Raw genomic sequence first — 19,284 nt, forward strand, 5'->3', positions numbered from 1 at the left:
TTTCAGGTTTTTCGGTCAAACGGTGTCGAAGTCTATTAATCTCAAGCTATTTACTAGCATTTATTTTTGTACAGATGATTTCACGCCAAATTTTGCATGAATGTTGCAATTGCGTTAAGAAAAATACAAAAATGTAATAATAAAAATATACGTATATATTCCAAAGGTATTCCAGCACGCAATAATGAGATTTATTGATGTACTAGTGGGTCGCACGCGAAACTTCGCGTTCATTCAACAGATTCCTACAAATTTTGAAACCTATGACAGGTTTCGTTATGATTTAATTTCAAAGCGCTGTCCTCTACACTGCCGGTAACTTTTTTCCGCTCTCTAAAATAAATTATTTGTTAAGTCGTAACAATTTTGTAAATTGCAATTAAATATCCTCTTTAATTTTCTGCACATCTAAGGCTAAAGCTCTAAGATATGTAAATCTGGTTCAAAATCGTAAAATTTTTTGAGATTGATAATTTTTTTTTACATTGTGTTCATAGTATAGTAAGAAGCTGTATTATGTATGAGGCAAAGTCGTTTTATTCTGTCAAGAAGTTTAGAAGCAGCTCATCTAACAACTAATTTTTTTTAAGTCAATTGACAAATCAAAAGATTTTTTTATGAACATCTGAATATTGAGTAATATGATAGTAAGAGATCCTTCGGATTTTTATTCAAGAATTTTAAATATTTTTTAACGATTGTTTTATGTAATCGAGAAATCGCAATACGGGATGCATTTTCGCCTTCTAAACCAGCACGGGATCTGATCTATGATAATTTACGCCGCAATTGCAGTTCCCAGAGGATGTGAGGATTCCGCGTTGCATATTTATCGGTAACGTCCAATCGAGCAAGGTCATCTCTTAAATTAATTTAATATATTCATAGCAATTCTATTAATTGGATAAAAAAATATTGTATATATAATATCAATATTATAAATGTGTATATAAATAATATAAAATAAATGTATATATTATTAATTACGTTTAATTTTGTAGTTTCAGGTATCTTCGTTATAATAATAGGGTTGATTAATTGAATCGACAATGTTTGCGATATTCACCGTCGAGATTAAGAAGGTCAATAGGACCTAAGCTGGCGCGTATAAAGTCAAAACTTTAAACTTAAGCGCATTTTTTTACTCATAAATTAAATAAAACAATTCATGTATAAATTTGACTATAAATTTATACTCTACTTATTCGTCAATATTTTAATATTCGAAGCGTCAATAACGCAATGTTAAAGGGCCGCCTAGCGATTTAAAAAGTCACAGGATCGATCCTGACCCCTATTGTCGTACCCACTCCTAACACAAGTAATAAATAGGAATTATAATAGGATAAATTGGAATATTAATAATTCCTTATTTAATTTGGGGCTTTGCTAGCATTATTTTCTTTTTTTTTTTCAAATTAAATGTGGAAATCATAATTAAATGTGATTTGACAAAATATTTTTTGTGTCTGCAAATAAAATATTGAACTATGATTATAATAAAATTAATATGACTTTTTACATTGTTTTATGATATTCAAAGAAGGTAATAATGCTGAAAATAATAACGACAATACCTAATATCCAATACTGAATTTTATAAAAGAACGAAGAAGGTCTTTTTCTTAGTCAACCACGCAGGACAAGTCCAGTGCGGAGAGTTATTTTTTTATGTTAGAGTTTTTTTATTAGAGGCCGAGAGTTATTTATTTTTTTTTCCTGGGGTACTGGTGGTTAATACTACCAAATCTAATCTGAACCGATACTGAGAATTCCTTGACAGAAAAAACCAATTACTTCTTATTAGAGCGATCCGGGATTGAACTTTGTGTCGTATAATTTGCAGTTAAATAAGCTAGACGAGACAGGTAACTTGGTTACATTTCACGCCTAACTTTATAATATAAAACAAAATTTACCTTTTTAGTAGCGGCCAACCTCGGTCCTTCTTTATTAATAAAACAATGCTTAAATATTCTTGCTTGCTTGCTTCACGCAATAATCCGGTATTAACGCAAATAAAATCATGATATTTTCAATGCTCTTTGTATCCTTACTAATATAATATATATAATTATATAATAAATTGCGAAAGTAAACTCTGTTTGTTTCCTCTTCACGGTTAAACCACTGAAATAATTTAGATAAAATTTGTTAGAGGATTACATTTTACCACCTATCAAGAAGGTAAAGTGCGAGGTGAAGGTTTTGTGTGCTATAAAGTTGAATAAATTTCGCGAGGGTATAGCCGCGGGTTCAACTAGTCTATACATATGTAAATAGGTTGGGGTAACAAAGCAGTTTATTACTTTTTTTTATTATGTTTGTTAACCAACTTTTTAATGATGTTTGATAATTATTAGCGTTTTCAATTAAAAATTAATGGAATAAGAATTTTATTTACTATCGTTCATGTTAGCGTTTAAAGCAGTACAAAGTTTAACATGCAAATTTATACATACCCTCCGCATTAGGCGAACACTAGTCTTATAAGATACCGAACATGTGCAATGTTAAATATTTTAAAAATAAAAATGACATTTACAAACATTTTAAAATAATTCATATCTCCGACAACAGCCTGCCAACTGATGTCTGAGCTCTTACTCAGTCAGACTTTGCTAATGCATCTTCTTGTTCTTCCGTTTTCCAAATTTATTTTAATATCTACAAAATGATCATTGCGTTGATTATCGTGTCTTCCATTTTAAAAGTTCTCAATACTTATTTTTAATACGCGATATGTACTATATATATTTCCAAGGGTGACATACCATCTGTTTTCGTTGACTTAACTTAATTTTCTTATAAGTTACATTATTACTTTGAAAATTAATAAATTAATATGTTGAACAAAAGCTGTAATCTTATTGAAAATATTTAAGGCGAGAGAAAATAAAATACAAATAAAATATTAGCAGCACGATCGATTAGTGTCACAAAGTTAGAAGTTAAGTTAAGCTAGTTCCTTTCTTCTCAAAACGTTTTGTAGTAAATCAGGAGTCAAAGCTCGTCTTATTATACCGTGAGAGAATAAATTTTAAAGTTGTCCTCAACTCCCAAAGTTATCCCATGAACATGTATCGTCATTTGTATTTACATATTTTTTTACGTAGAAAATGTTATCTCGAACCTAGATTTCGGGTAGTAATTCAAGTTTAATTCGTGATTTATAATGTGTGAATTATATTCGTCTCGTGAAAACATTGCCAGGAAATCTTTAGTTCGTTTTGGATGAAAAGGATAGTAGAAAAAGATTTAAAAGTAAAGTTTAAAAACTTTACGTTTTTTAAGTTTTGATGATATGAAGATCTCGTATTCGCGTATTACGAATACGCGAATAATCATTTAAGTCAGCCCTAATTATAACTACAAAGACCGGCAGTGTTGTGTTTTTATTTTATTGTTGTTTACAGATTATTCGTTACAGATTATTCCGGTGAATGTATCTTTATTAGATAATATGCGATGATAATATTACGAAATTAGGGCAGGAACCTAAGCTACCTACTTAGAACAAGTGTCATAAATTTTTAGTAGACCTATGCCGAAACCGATTTAGAATAAATATAAGTTGAAAGGGAATAACTCAAAATCTTCAATATTGGCTCTAGATCAATCTGTTAAAATTAGTTATCCAGTCTTTCTCAATAACAATAGTCTGGCGCTTCGAGTATAAATAAAAATAATGTAAAAATTAAGGTACGCTTCGTGATTGATTTCAATCAATATTATTTACTTATGTTTTTCATCAATATCAATTATAGAAATTATAATTTACCTTGTTATGTATAATAGAATTATATATTATCAATTACCCGCACTTAACAAAATCAAACCTGTGTAAACCTGGCTGCGAAGAGGTGCGGCCAGATGCGCAACGGCAACCATGATTCTTCAGAGTCTTTATAGGTGTTGCCGTAAAGTGGACGACATTTTATTGAACAAAATAAATTCAAAGTAAAAATACTTTTTAAAAAAGCTTTTATTTTAATTTGTACCTAGAGTCTGGAAGGGTCAAAGTTAATTTGGTACAATCACGAAGTAATTCATTAAAATTACTTAATGGTAACTCTGTGTTTCTTACATCTATGAACTATTTCATATATAAATATTATAATCAGTTGGTAAAGTTCTTGCAATACGAATAAAATTAAGTACAGACAATAGAATATCACTTCGAAAAATATTTATTTTATTTACAAACAAAAAGTAATTTTTTTTCACGATAACGCGTGTGCACACAGGGTCAAAATACACATATATTCGCAAAACAAGGTACACATATGGATCCGTTAAAGTATACTATTTTAACGTAAATTTAGAACATACATTGTTTAAAATATTTTTGTATATTTATAATGTGTCATGTTTTACACAAACCAAAGCTATCAGTATGAGGGTAGTTCAAATGTTCGGTTTTGTATCTTGTAATTATAATATAAATATTATTCCACAAATCCTTTTACGACTAAATATAATACAATAAATGTAACTACTTATTTATATTTATTATCTGTGGCGAAAAATGGTAACTAAATATGACTCACATTATTATCTTAAACTTAAGTATTTAATGGTACACAAAACATTGTTCGCGGTGTTTAAATAACTACTATAACTAAATAAAGCTCTTACGGAGAGACAACGTTTTATCGTCGGGGAACTACTATGCTGTGGAATTCCCTGGAGCTACATAGTTCAGAGTCGAACGATGCTCATCCTCTTCGCACATATTAATAAACATAAAAACTATGGAAGTGTTAAACAATATATCGTCTCTGTCATACTAATGGCAAATTATCAAGAAAGACAAAGACAAAAATTGTTTTTTTTTTTTTTTAAGTCCAGTGTTTCATGTTTAATAATGATGCAGTTTAATTTGTATGCGATTAATCGACGGATTTTTTACTTCTGTCTCCAGCGCTGATGATTTTCAGTAGACGCACAGCTGGTGCTTCGAAGGCTAGTGATATAGCAAACGAAGCCAGAAAAGCCATTACCGCGTAACCGGCGTATATTGTTAGCTGAAAATCAATAAGTCGGTTTTAATTAAGAGTATTAATTACGAATATGTATGTTTAATTTTTTTTATTTGTCACGGGATGTGACAGAGGCATGCGTGTGCTTGTTTTTTTTTATGTATAATGTGTCTAGTAAACTTATGTAAGAAAACAAATACTATTATAATAAATATAAATATATATAATTTCGATACTAATTATCAAACTGACCTGCTACATATTAAAAAAATATATTAAAAAAAATTGTGACTATTGATCGACTGATTTTACCTATATGCAATAATATACAAATATTGTTCGTTTATTATTCAAGGGATATGATACCAAAATACTTTAGCGTATTAAGTTCTACCCATAAACAATACCCGTTCGGATATTCGTACGTAAAAAGTGAAACTCGACGGCAGTAGGCTTTTTCATGTTAAAGCTAAGAATAGATTTTGTGTTTTGTAGATGTTCATTCTATGTGTACGAGAGGTGGGAGAAAGGCCGATATTGCGAAACGAAATAGATTCGGGAACGTATACAGATATGTATCTATATTTAAAAAAAAATATTGGGACCGAGGTCTATTCAACATTATTTTTATTGCATATTCTAGTATACGCATTGAATATAAAATATATTCGAAAATTGTATTTCAATTTTAGAAGCATCGAGCCGAACTGTTGCTGTTAAATTGAAGATATGAAATGCTTTGTGCTATCTCGAATACGATTCACAACTTTTAAATTATATATTGAACCGTTAAAGTTACCTGAATACAAATACAAAAAAAAAATGTTTTTATAACTACTATACTAAAGTAATTAGGAGTGGCATCTTAGTAAAAAAGTTTTTATATAATTGATTGAAAACATTAGTCAGTGGTGCCTATGTATAATTGGATTGCTGAATAATATGCTTTTTTTTTAAATAAAATTGCAATATAAGAAATATTAACCGAAATAAGTACTTATGTTAAATAGTGTGATGTTATAAATAAAGATAAATTAATCAAAAACTCTTTATAGTATATAATGTAACCAATCATGTACATATTACCAAATTGAATGGTATATTATAAGTATAAATCTGTATATATATAGATATATTAGATATAATTTATGAATATACTCACAACCATAGAATTTTGCAAGTGCAAAGGGCCGTCGAGTAGGAAGGAGGTATACATCATAATAGTGGGGTGCACGAGGTAGGCGCAGTACGTGAGTCGGCTCAGAGGCAACAGGCCTCGGTACGAGAGCGCCGAATTTATCAACCCACCGTAGCCGCAGCAACACGCGACGGATATCCATGCTAAAGCCACTCCCCATCCTGAATTATAGAAACGGAATCAATGTTATAATTTTCAACAAAAATATAAAATGACAAAAAATAATTAGACCAGTACTTATATTGTAGAATTATTTACGATTGAAATGAAATGTGTAATCAAAATGGCTATTTATATATATACATAATATTAGAAATTTGATAATCTATTACCTGTGTGCCCAACGCTTACGTAAAATGCAGTAGGCCATACTTCAAAGTACCCGTCCACCATGCCGAAGATCAAGCTTGTGATTATGACCAGCGCTGTAGGCCAGCCTACCGCCACGAGCCAGTACGGAATTCGTACTTGACACTTAGTCTTATGGAGGTACCATCCTACCATCATCCCTGAAAAAAATAGTAATATGGGAAACTATTTTTACAAATGGGTTGGTAAATTATAAAGAAATACACAGTTTGGAAATATCCCACTGCTGAACAACGGCCTCCTCTCCGCTTGAGGAGTACGTTTGGAGTTTATTCAACGTATACAACTTCAATTCATAGTGTTGGATATATGTGCATGTTTTGACAATTTCCCCTTCACCGATAAATAATAATCACAAATTAATAGAATATTTTTTTTTTGAATTTCCGTTTCCTAACGATGTATGGCCTTTTCGATTACATTATTTAAATCTATTAACTAAACTTTTACCTCAGAATACATTTTTCTAAACGATTTTATGAAAACATCAGTTATATTAGTGAGTTATGCTTAGAAAATATTCATAATATCATAAATAATAGCCTGATAAAATTAATTGAGAACAAATGCGTATGTAATATGAATGTGTGAAATTTATAATTAATTATAAAAGATTAAGTAACATACTTTATAAATCATATCCCTTACAGTTACAGTATATTGTCAGCACACCTCCCTGTCTCTGGGATAAATTATGTTACGTCCCATTTCATGAGACTAATATAATAATATTAAAGTGAACACCTCACTAATAGACGTTGTATATTGTTTGTATAGCTGTATGTACACAATGCTCTATCTTCTTCTTCCAATTGTCAAAATACTGATGGCAGAAAGAGATAGATTGAAGTATAACTAGTCCGTCCGCTATACGTTTATTACTAAGACCGTTTAACTATAAAATAACAGTATCGCTTAATTTTAATGCAAATTAAGAGGTATATCAGTATTTTAATTGGGGAGATTTAAGCAAAACTATAGAGTTTACCTACCCATAGGGGTAGGTCCACCCACTCGTCGGTTATTCTAACGACAAATACATTGTGTCAAAGAAGTATTTGCGTTGCTATGTCCCAGTTTGATGTGTGAGTGAGACAGTGTAATTTTAGAAACATTTTTTCTAGAAAAAATTAACTCGATTCCATTTTATTTATATGTTTGAAAGTGCCCATATAACTAGCATGCTTGTCCCGTGGCTTATATAATTTCGATTTAAGGCTGAAAATTCTGAGGTCCTGGTTTAAATAAAGCAGGGCAACAGGGCTTTAAAAAATAGTTTTTCTGGCAATAAAATTTCACTACCGGCCCGAATTTTGCTACTAGTAAATTTTTTCAATTTAGAATTAATCGTTCTAAATTCCGAACCGGTGGTAGCTTTACTTAATATAGCTTTAGATTTTTTAGATTTTTGATTAGGTTTCTTAAAAATTAAATTAAAGCCTGAAAGGAGTGCTTATTATCGAGACATTAAATTTTACATCTTCTTTCCTGTTGAGGGAGTTCGTATAAACTTACCGACCAAATACGGTCCGATTCTTGACCAAGGTTTGTCATAAAGGGGATCGAACATTTCGAAGGGTTCCTGTATGCGAGCTTTGTATTGGTGCCACACTGATACGTAGATAGTGGTTGCCCAGGAACTAACCAGCACCAGGATCAGCGATACCATTGCGAACCTTATATGTCTGTAATAAAGTTACAAAATCTCAGCATATAAATTGTAACGTAAATGTTTTAATTTTAAATTAACTCGTGAATTCGTTAGTTGCGTTGATGTTTCATGCTTTAAAGCAAAGGATAATATTGTGAGATAAAATCTGTTTTCTCGCCAGCTCGTCCACTTCCAACCTGTCTGAGCTCATTTGTACAGGTCTTTGTGATTATGTAATTAATATTAAATTCTTAAGAAAATAAAGTGCCTCTTTAAATTAGTTTTTATAAGTGAATTTTCTCATACTTACTTTACAGATATTAATAATAATATAATACCAATAACATAAAATTGCGTGTCGTTTGCCATATACCAGGACCACACCATACACATGTCCTTTTGCGGGAATAAATTATTAATATATAGCAAGTTGCGCCACCAGTAGAGGTCGCAATTGATGTGGTCGAAAATGGCGGGTTCGAATACCGTGTGATCATGTGTGTATCGAAGTGCCAATTCGTTCAGTCCAATAACAAACGCATATGCTGGAGTTAATCTTACAACTCGATAAAGAAACAGCACGAAAAAAGATTTGGTCATTCTGACAATCTCCTGTTTGGAGTAGCCCTTAGACGTTGGCTGATCAAGTAAATCTTCGTAGAACGTTTCTTGGCTTATAACGGAGACCGATAATGCAGAATTCGTGTAGCCGTTTAGATTCTTGTTTATATCCTTATCGGCGCTTTCTGGCTTTTTATTTAATTTTCTACTTGCTTTTTTATCTTCCGTCCTCAAGAATAGAACAGTAACGAGAAGCCCGCTGAAAAATTAAGACATAAATAAAATGGTCGTATTCAGTATTTGTGAAATTTCGTGATATTTATATCGTTTTTACCTTATAAAGAAGAAAGTATCAACGCAATACGAGGCATTGCCGACAGATTGGTAAAGAAAATTGCGTTCAGTTACAACTCTCATTGTCTTGTTATCAGCGATATAAAATATAGTCAGATAGGTATGTACCATAATTACCCACAAAACTGACATAAATCTGAAAGAAAAGTATTTATTTAAGCACAAATAAGTTTGAGATTATAACAAATCGAAACAAGAACTTCTAAAATATTTATAACCTGTGATAGAGAGATCGATTTTAATTTTATAAAATTCATAGCCATTTACGTCACGTAAATCCATTATTTTCAATCATGTTTTCACATAAAATTAGGCTTCAAGCTCGAGCTCAAAGAGAAATCCGCTGATATTTATGTGATAATATAGCTTATCATTAAAATTTTCATCGTATATTAAGTCAACATTTCAGACATTTTATTTAAATTAAATATTTTTCAGGCAATATTAAAGCTATTGATTTCCTACCTCATACCATGCAGACACGTGAGGGCGCCATCGTTGGGCTTTTGGGTGCCAAGAATTGCTCTTCCGTTGGAGAGAATAGAAAATGAGAGGATAATCTCGGACCACATTCCTGTGAAGAAAAATGTCCTATTAAGTGTTAATTTAAAGAAGCAATTTTTATACATGTAACTTATACTAGAAGATACAACGTGTTTCAGAGCTATCGTTTGCATTTTTAGTATATAGTCAAAATATAAGTCAAGATGTAGTTGCTAGTCGCGATTTCACCCTCTTCAAATTTATAATATTAACGTAACAAGAGTGAAATTCATGTTTTAATTAAGACTAAAAGGGTAATTTTCGAAACGGTTATATTTTTTATTTATTTTTTTTTCACGTGCTTTTAAGCATCTGCAGTAACAGAATACGGCATTTTTGGTAGCCATTTTTTTCTCATTTGATACCCATTTAGACCAATATCTATGAATTTTCCAAAAAATGACAAGTTTTATCGAGTCCAGACTCCGACCTCACCAAACTCCTGTTTATTATTCGTATAATATAATATTCTTATTCGTATGTGTTTAAACTTCTAGCAATTTTTACTTACCGCATGTTTCTCGACGTATATCTTTATCTTTATTGTCTTCGTCTGATACTTTTTCATCTTCGTTTGCGTTATTATTTGACTGAAAAATATATTTTTATAAGTTTTTTTTCATAGTTATTGCTATACCTTTATTAAATCCTTATACAATAAAAAACCTGAGAAAATTATTTAGTTATTATAAAATTTAATATATATATATATAAACTAAATAATAGTAATTATTATATATTTATTGGATAAATTGGCATTGTTGGTTCTTATTATTCGTTGTTGTAACAAAAGATTAATTTCGAAAGCAGCATTTGTAATTCCCGTTTGCTGAACTCGGGTTGAACATTTGCAAAATTGTTTACGATTTAATTTAAAGCCAGCATCGGGAGCAACTACAACGGGATACCTCGTGTACTGAGATACGTATTAAGCTCAGAGGAAATCTTAAGTAAATTTACTGGAATTTAGATCGAAAAATGTTTTTTCACGAAACCTGAAACTCGAGTAGCGAGAACACCAGGTGTTTGAATAAAGTTGGCTGTATTTACAGTGGTTTTGTTTACCGAGCGACATTTGAGACTTTAAAATGTTACGTCTCTTGTATTTGAACTTTAACTGGCCAGAATGTTTGTATAAAGTATGAAATAAATTATATTTAAATGAACGATATTACGTAATAATTATGCGGCTTGATAAATTAAATTGAATATTGAAATGATGTACCAACAGTGGGCTTATGATTATTGTTGGCGAGTTCCAGATCTTCTTGTTCCTTGAGACGATAGCGACGTTCGAGGTAGCCTTCGTAGACTGAAGCAACGAACATCCATAGCACCACAACTAGCATCGCAGCCCTGTTATGAATATGCATAATAAATAAAGTACACTTCATGTTTATTTATAGCTATTGGAATACTGCTTTGCATAATTCCGGATTTGTCTTGCATTTGTGTTCTATTCTTTGTTTGTTTTATCGTAGAATGTTTGAAAAAATTCTTGAATACTTTTTGAAGAAAAAATACATTTGTTTTAAATGAATCGCTGACTTAATAAATCATATTTTTTGGCGATGGAAACATCGTTATTTATTTATTTATTTATTTAATATGGAACTCCAACACAGGTACATATGTAATACAAAAAATACAAGTATAGACAATGAAATATTAAATGTACCTCCAATTATAGGAGAACACAACATGCACTTATAAAGTATTGAACTCTAAAACAAAACTTAAGAAATAAAAATAAAAGAAAAAAAAAGAAAAGCTAAAACTAATAATTACAAAACAATGAAATAAAATAATTTATCGAAAACTATTTAACAAATCTAAACTAAACAAAATGTAAACTAAACAAAATGAAAATAAGTTCAGAAACAAATTATAGAAACAAATTTACTTTGACTAACTTTGACTAACAATTTGCATAAAAGGCATAACATTTCTTCTTGAAAGTGCTAAAAGTGTCGAAACCCATGTCGATAGTTGGTATTGCGTTATATAAGCGTGTCATTCGGGCTAATGGTGAATTTTTCCCAAGATTGGTTCGATTCTTACTCATTTTGAACAGTGGACATGGGTTTCGAGGTGGTCTTCGTGGCACGTTTATATTAAGTTTTTCGAGCAAATAATTACTGTCCACTTTATTATGAAAAAGCTTATACAAAAAGGCTAAATCCAATAAGGATCTTCGCACACGAAGAGGTTGCATTTCGAAGTACTTAAGTCTATCGCTATAGCTTTTTACGTGTACCCTCATTTTGTAACACAAGTGTCTCAATAATCGTTTTTGCACATTTTCAATACGATCATCATATACCTTATATAACGGTGACCATACTTGACAACAATACTCAAGTTTACTCCTAACATAACAATTATAAAGTCGAATCATGGTGGATGTCCTCCTGAAGTCTTTAGATTGTCTTATAATAAAACCCAGTGATTTCAACGCAGAAGTGACAATGACATCAACGTGAGCATCGAAGCGGAGATTACTGTCAAATATAACGCCTAAATCACGAACCGTTTTTGACTCCTTTAGATGTTTTTCGGAGATTGTATATGAACTAATTATTGGATTTCTTTTTCTTGTGAATCTAATGAAACAGCACTTCAAGGGATTCAAATACACTTTATTTTTCTGACACCAGATTACTAGATTATTTAGGTCCTCTTGAAGCTCCAAGACATCAGACTGTTGCTTAATAATCTTAGTGATTTTGAGATCGTCTGCAAACATGTATACACGTGAGTGCTTCATTACCGTCATGAGATCATTTATGAACAATATAAAAAAGAGTGGACCCAAATTTGAGCCTTGAGGGACCCCGGAGGTGGCAATGTAGGGATATGATTCATAGCCATCGATGACGACTTTCGCTGGCCTATTACAAAGATAAGATTTACACCATGTCAATAAAGGATTGGAAATTCCGTGATGCGCCAGCTTAAGAAGCAATAGATCGTGGTCAACTTTGTCGAATGCCTTTGAAAAATCTGTATAGATAGAATCAATTTGCAAATTACTGTCCACTGCGTCTATAAGATCTGAAAGGTAGTTTAATAAATTTGTATTTGTGGACCGCATAGTAATGAATCCATGTTGATCGGGTGATAGAAGAGGTTTGACATGATGAAAAATAAACGGGTAAATAAGGGATTCAAAAACCTTCGACATTGCTGATAGGATCGAAATTGGCCTGTAATTGCGTACACACTCCTTATTACCGTCCTTAAATATTGGTACTATTCTGGCCTCTTTCCACTTATCCGGGAATATTCCACTGTAAATAGAGGTATTATAGATAATTGCTAGTGGTAAAGATATAGAATCAGAACAGTTTTTCAAAAATATAGGTGGTATATTATCCGGTCCCGCAGTTTGATGCACATCAAGTCTTTTTAATTTAATTGCAACACTTTTTTGAGAAATAAATATATTTTCCATTTCGTTACAAGATGTCGATTTACTTAAGCTACAGCTCGAATGGCCAAGGTTTGTCTCAAATACGCTTGAGAAGTTAAGAGCAAAAAGATCGCATATGCCTTTTTTGTCTGTTGTTTTACTTTCATTAAATGACATGATAGGTGGATAGTTGGAACTATTCTTATGTTTATTCTTTATGTGTGTCCAGAAGTACCTTGGATTATTACTTATAGCGGACTCAATTGACATAATATAGCTATTATAACAGTGATGCATAAGTTTTTCACAATCATCGCGAAGATATTGGAATTCAAGTAAATCTAGAGGATTTTTATATTTTTTATAACGAGTGTGATATTTATGTTTTTGCTTAATCAGATAAATTAAATTAGAATTAAACCAAGTTGGATACTTATTATTATATTTTTTACTTTTAGGAACATGCTGCTGGATTATTTCTCTTAATATACTATAGAATTTATCTATCATAAGATTGACATCGTCATAAATGAGGAGTTCCTCTAACCAAGATATTTTGTCCAAGGCTGATATAATTTTATCGTAATCTGCTTTACGAAAATTAAACCTTATACTCGTAGGATTCGCTTTCGCATTTTCTTTACTCAATGGAAACGAAACAAATATCTCTAAAGGAGGGTGATGTGAGTCGACTTTACGTAGTGGTGGTTCGCATTGTTTTATCTTAAGAAAATCCGAATCAAATAAAACTAAATCTAAAACTCGGTCATTCTCGTTAGTAATGCAGTTAAATTGCCGGATGTCGTTCAATTCCATAAAATCCGATAGGACATTATGTATGCCGCAACCAGAATTAAATTCAGGTACTAAGTTAGAACCAGATTCGCTTGAATTCCATGTAATATTATTGATATTAAAGTCACCTAGAATTAAGGTATATTTAGAAGAATTCTGCTCAAATAATTTGTTGGCTTCATCAAAAAAATTATTAAATGTTCTTAGGTTCATCGGAGGAGGAATATATACAGCGCAGATTTTTAAAAATTCTTTACTTTTGCCTGAATTTACTTCTACCCTAATCCATAGATCTTCATAATGGCTACTATGTCCTAAAATCTTACATGACGGGAATTTTGTCGAAACCGCTATTAATACACCTCCTCCGAGCCTAGCGTCAGCTCTGTCAGTCCTATAAACATTATATCTACTGTCGAATATTTCGTTGTCAAATATGGTACCGTTTAACCAAGTTTCCGTAAATACAATTATATCGTAGTTCGTATTTAAAATTTTTAGGGATACATCCATAGTGTTAGACCTAAGACCCCTAACATTTTGATAATAAATATGTAACCAGCACTTGCCGAAATAAATTACAATTTGTACATGCGATGGAATATACACTTATAAATAATGCATAGTATTAATATTTTATTTAGAATCAGTTCGCTGATTGACAAAAGAGCCACATGATGGTAAGTGTTCACTAAGCATTTTCTCTGTAAGAAATATTGACCATTCAGTACATCTTCTACATCTACATCCCTTGTGTAGACACACTGGCTCACTCACCCTTCAAATCGAAACATAATCACACAAAGTATTATGTTTGGCGGTAGAATATTTGAGTTGGGGTACCAGACAGCTGGCACAAATTATAAAATTATTACATAATTTTGATAAATTCGAAAACCTATTATTACGGATTATATCACATTAAAATCTGGACAGACGACTGACACGACATTAATCATAATTAAATTGATAAACCGCTGTAACATTTTGTTCAGTAGAATATAATTAATGTCAGCGTGTGATTTATTAATTGAATCATTAAGTACCATATTTCATTTGAATAAGTATGTTATTGTTAAAAGCTCACGTTCTGTTGTGTGTTTGAATTAGCTTGTTTAAAGTAGGATTTTAACACAAGGCTAAAGACGTAAGGGACGTAATGGGAATATCATTTGTAGTTTAATTTGTATGCTCTTAGTTGAATAATTTTTTTAATATTCTCGATGATGCATATTTTTCCTCGAAAAAGAGTAGAGTTTATGACTAAGCTTGCTTTCATTAATATCCCTGCTTCTCGCGTAATGCGTGATCAGAGAAACGGATAATATTTTACAGGAAAACCTTTTTCCTTTCGATACGAATATCACTGGGTACCTCGATATCATAATATGCTATCTTATTTTCAGATACACTTCTTTTATAACAATATACTATACATACATATAAATATATATACTGTACATACATATATATACAGCTATGCACACTTCTGTTATAGCTATAAACATAAAGCGGAATTAGGAGTTGACTTGTATAAATTAGCTGTTAATTTCTTTCTTTATTTTTTACTTAACAGTTGTTACTGTGTCTTATATGTACATTAAATTTAAAACATATGTATGTTTATACTATATATATCATTTCATGCATTTCCATATACTTACTTAAGAGCTTCGATTCAATGGCGAATAATTTGATCGATATTATATAACATCGTATTTTTGGTTGTAAAACATTTGCGCTGCTCTACTACTATTACTAGCACGACTCAATAAATGCGATTTATCGTTAAACATAGAGTCAAATTTCACCTTGAAAATTTACTCTCCGCGCCAAAAACTGCAAGCACTTAAGATATACATCATTTTAAGCTCAAATATCCTACTAAAACCTTTTACTACGGAGCCAGTGAGTCGCCACACAACTGAGAATATAGTTTCAACAACATTCCCAGGCAGATAGCAACACTCAATATCAATGTCAGAATTTCTTTACCTTGCGCTTAAAATTAACAATATAATAGCGATGTTATCCGTGCATTAGAAGCATGAAACGGTTATTGTGTGAACAGAGCCTGAACAAAGCAATTTAAAATAACGAGCCCGTTGCAGACGATGCAACAAATAACTACTTGGCAGATTCTATCCGGATTACGTTCATATACTTGGTGAAACAAGGGGGCTTTAGTCTCGACAATGTTTTACAGAAAATGTAGAGCAACATTTCAAATTTTTTACCTCGTTTCACCCACATTTAGCACGGTAACATTACTGCAGAGATATTTCTATTTACGCTCGTCCATTGTTTCGAATAGTAACGTTCTTAATCTCTAAAGTAATGAACTACTTTTTATGATACTATGATTATTTTGTTCGTTCTATAATCCAGAAGAACATTACGCTGAGAGGAGGGCAGATAATCTAACACGTGCAAAGCCGCGCAGCGATAACGGTGGTATTATATGTTGCTATCTATGTATATATATTTAAATTATATGTATATATATGTTGAAGTTGTTAACAGTGTTGGCAACGTGCCGTGTGGCATAATCCTACATTCGCAATAAATTTCTTTAAGTTATATAAAATTTAAAAATTTGTTTCGTCTTGGAATTTATAGTAATTTTCTTTCGCTCAAATGTTTGTTCTATCATATTTAAATATAATATTATAGATTGAGATAAATTGGAGCGTTAGAACGAATCTTACTAGACCGGAGAGAAAGCTTTTGAGGAAGACTCAACCAATATTATTTATCTAAAAGAAAATTCTTCTAAAAAACAATTATCAATAGGTTCATATACTTATGTGATACAAAAACACTCACCCAAGTATGTGAAATTTAGGATCATTTAATATGTCATAGGAGCCTGGCACGGGGCGGACGTAGAGAGTCGTGAAAGAGGCGTCGATACCAACGGCGGCGGCGCGGCCGGCGATTAACGCTTCAGACGAGTCTAATAGTGTTTTCAATGCATCTTTGCTGCAGGAAGCTGGCACGCATTGGCCGACCAGCATCGGCCTTGTCTACAAAAAAATAACATAGTATTTATTTAACATACAGTTTCTTTATTAATTCCTAAATTATTATCTTTCCTAATTCACTTACATAAATTTTGTGTAGTAGGGACTTGTGAAAGCCCGTCTGGGTTGGCATCACCCACACATAATATATTCTACCGTCGAAAAGCAATACTTGGTATTGTTGTTTTCAGGTTTGAAGTGTAAGTGAGACAATGGGCATAAGGTTGGTGGCTTAAAGATGATGTAAGGAATGTTGACCATATTTACCATATTTATCCGTTCGCCTACATAGTTCATAAAAAGAAAGCAGACCTATTTTGGAATCAGTGACAGACGTTTATATTATATGGATCATTGCCGTTCATTCGTGTGTAATATCATATTATAATTTAAAATAATATGCAAATGAAATTATTATACCAATATTTATTGATAAATCGATTATATGACTCGTAATGTATGACGGAAATGATTCGCCGTGTGAAATCGCATTCAATATGTTGTTTGTGAAATTCAAACATAATATTGCATAATAAACTTTAAATAATCAAGTATATTGCTACTACGCTGTTACAAACTAATATTACTTTATCGCTTTAAATTATAATTTTATGCAATATCAAAAGTTTTATAGTTTTATTATATAAATGGACACTGTTATATTACTAATAATGTTCAAAATAAAGGACATATCAATTAGTTCAAAAGAAAAAGAGCTGTGATGAACCAGTGAGCATAATACGCGAATCTTCAATGCAGAGTGCGGGTTCAAATCTAGTCAAGCGCCATTTTTTTTATTCGAAAACATATCGAAATAACCTTATTATATAGTAAAAAAACCTTTGATACATTTAAACTTATTGGATTACTTGATAGAGTAAAAATCTTATCTCACACCTCAATAGCATTGAAGTCCAGCAGATGGTATTCCATTTTTTTTATTAAAATTTAGTTAAAATTAACATTTCAAATCCAATTATGTTCATTCTACGATAAGTATAAAATAAAAACTTAATCGAACTTATACTTGGATCCTAATATAATCTCTTTTGGGTACCGCCCGATAATCAGATTAGGTTCCGGCTTAAAGAGTGAGGGACCCAGTGTAACTACATAGACAAGGGACAACATCTCATGGCGATTAAAGGAATGATTAATTTTTTTACGGCGCCAAGGTCTATGGGAAGCGGTGAACACTTACCACCAGGTGATCCATTTGCCCACCCACCTACAAATGTAATAAAAAAGCAAATATCATGCTTAAATTTACATTCAATTATTACGTTTAATGCTTTTTAACTACTAATTTTAATTAGAAAATGTTTTAAATTAAATTTCACCAAGACATCTTTCAAAAAAATATTCATTAACGGTTAATGTCGTAATGACACGCCCTTAACCAGAGTGGAAAAATCGTTATGCGCCCTACATAAAGCAAAATGGGGTAAATGGCTGACCCTAATGGAGTAATTAGTCTCAGAATTCTTCTATAAGTTCTACAAACATAATAAGTGGCTTGTGTGTATCATTTAATATCGGACAGGGAAATATTAGTAGAGGGAATTCGTGTCAATTTATAGCGAGCGCGTGTAGGGGAGAACTTTTAATACACAAGTTCTGTGGTGATTCGTCCTCCGTGCGACATTGTCACGCGGTTAAGTTTGAGTTGATGTTTCTGGTATGATGCTTTTAATTTGTTTTCTATTCTTTAGACATTTTAATGTATATGGCATTCAATGTGTTTTAAATCTATACTAATATTATAAATGCGTAATATGAAAAGTAAGTCTGTCTCTCTGTCGGTCTTACTGTTGCTCTTTCACGATAGCATATTTAATTAAATTCAGAAGAACACCAAGGAAGGATAAACGCTACTTTTTATGTCTAACATCTATATAACGCAAGCGAAACCGCGGTCGACTACTAGTCTTTCATATTAGTGAACGTTGTAGCATATGTGGATTTATCGTATGTCAAATATAATATAACCATTATTAAGAAATAATTTTGCATCTGAATGAATTGATAATGAGGTAATTCTCACAATAAAAGAAAAAACAGATAGAGTCATTTTCTCATTTATACTGTTAGGAGGGATATATGCACATATACATCTGTATATACGAATACTTAAGCCTAACACTGACGACTACGTCGCTTAGATGGCTTCGGAACGGGTAGAGCGGATATGCTCCAACAGGAACTGCTAAGTGCGTATTCGGGTCTGGTAACGTATTATTGTACTACTGACTCTATTATTTGTGACAAGTTTGTTGATTTAGACATGTTAAAGGATATTTTCTCTTTGCTATATCAAATTAGTCCTTAAAGTAAATTTCATTTCCTTTCAATTTTCGTAAATGATGTAAATAATATATCTTGTGATAATCTGTACA

At 31.7% G+C, this 19,284-nt stretch overlaps 1 protein-coding gene across 1 annotated transcript in view; it reads right to left on the bottom strand.

Annotated features, from left to right (window-relative positions):
• Positions 1-4,663: 4,663 nt before the first annotated feature.
• LOC125069452 (nose resistant to fluoxetine protein 6-like) overlaps positions 4,664-19,284 on the bottom strand; it is a 41,626-nt gene continuing 27,005 nt past the window's right edge. The window contains exons 3-12 of the mRNA XM_047678955.1: positions 16,692-16,891; positions 10,888-11,014; positions 10,170-10,248; positions 9,581-9,689; positions 9,096-9,251; positions 8,511-9,020; positions 8,065-8,234; positions 6,513-6,689; positions 6,145-6,341; positions 4,664-5,027 (exon numbers count right to left, since the gene is read on the bottom strand). Coding sequence (XP_047534911.1) covers positions 4,893-5,027; positions 6,145-6,341; positions 6,513-6,689; positions 8,065-8,234; positions 8,511-9,020; positions 9,096-9,251; positions 9,581-9,689; positions 10,170-10,248; positions 10,888-11,014; positions 16,692-16,891 — 1,860 coding nt within the window. The 3' untranslated portion in view covers positions 4,664-4,892. The remainder of the gene's footprint in view (positions 5,028-6,144; positions 6,342-6,512; positions 6,690-8,064; positions 8,235-8,510; positions 9,021-9,095; positions 9,252-9,580; positions 9,690-10,169; positions 10,249-10,887; positions 11,015-16,691; positions 16,892-19,284) is intronic.

This window comes from Vanessa atalanta, chromosome 2 (assembly GCF_905147765.1).
Source record: "Vanessa atalanta chromosome 2, ilVanAtal1.2, whole genome shotgun sequence".
NCBI lineage: Eukaryota > Metazoa > Arthropoda > Insecta > Lepidoptera > Nymphalidae > Vanessa > Vanessa atalanta.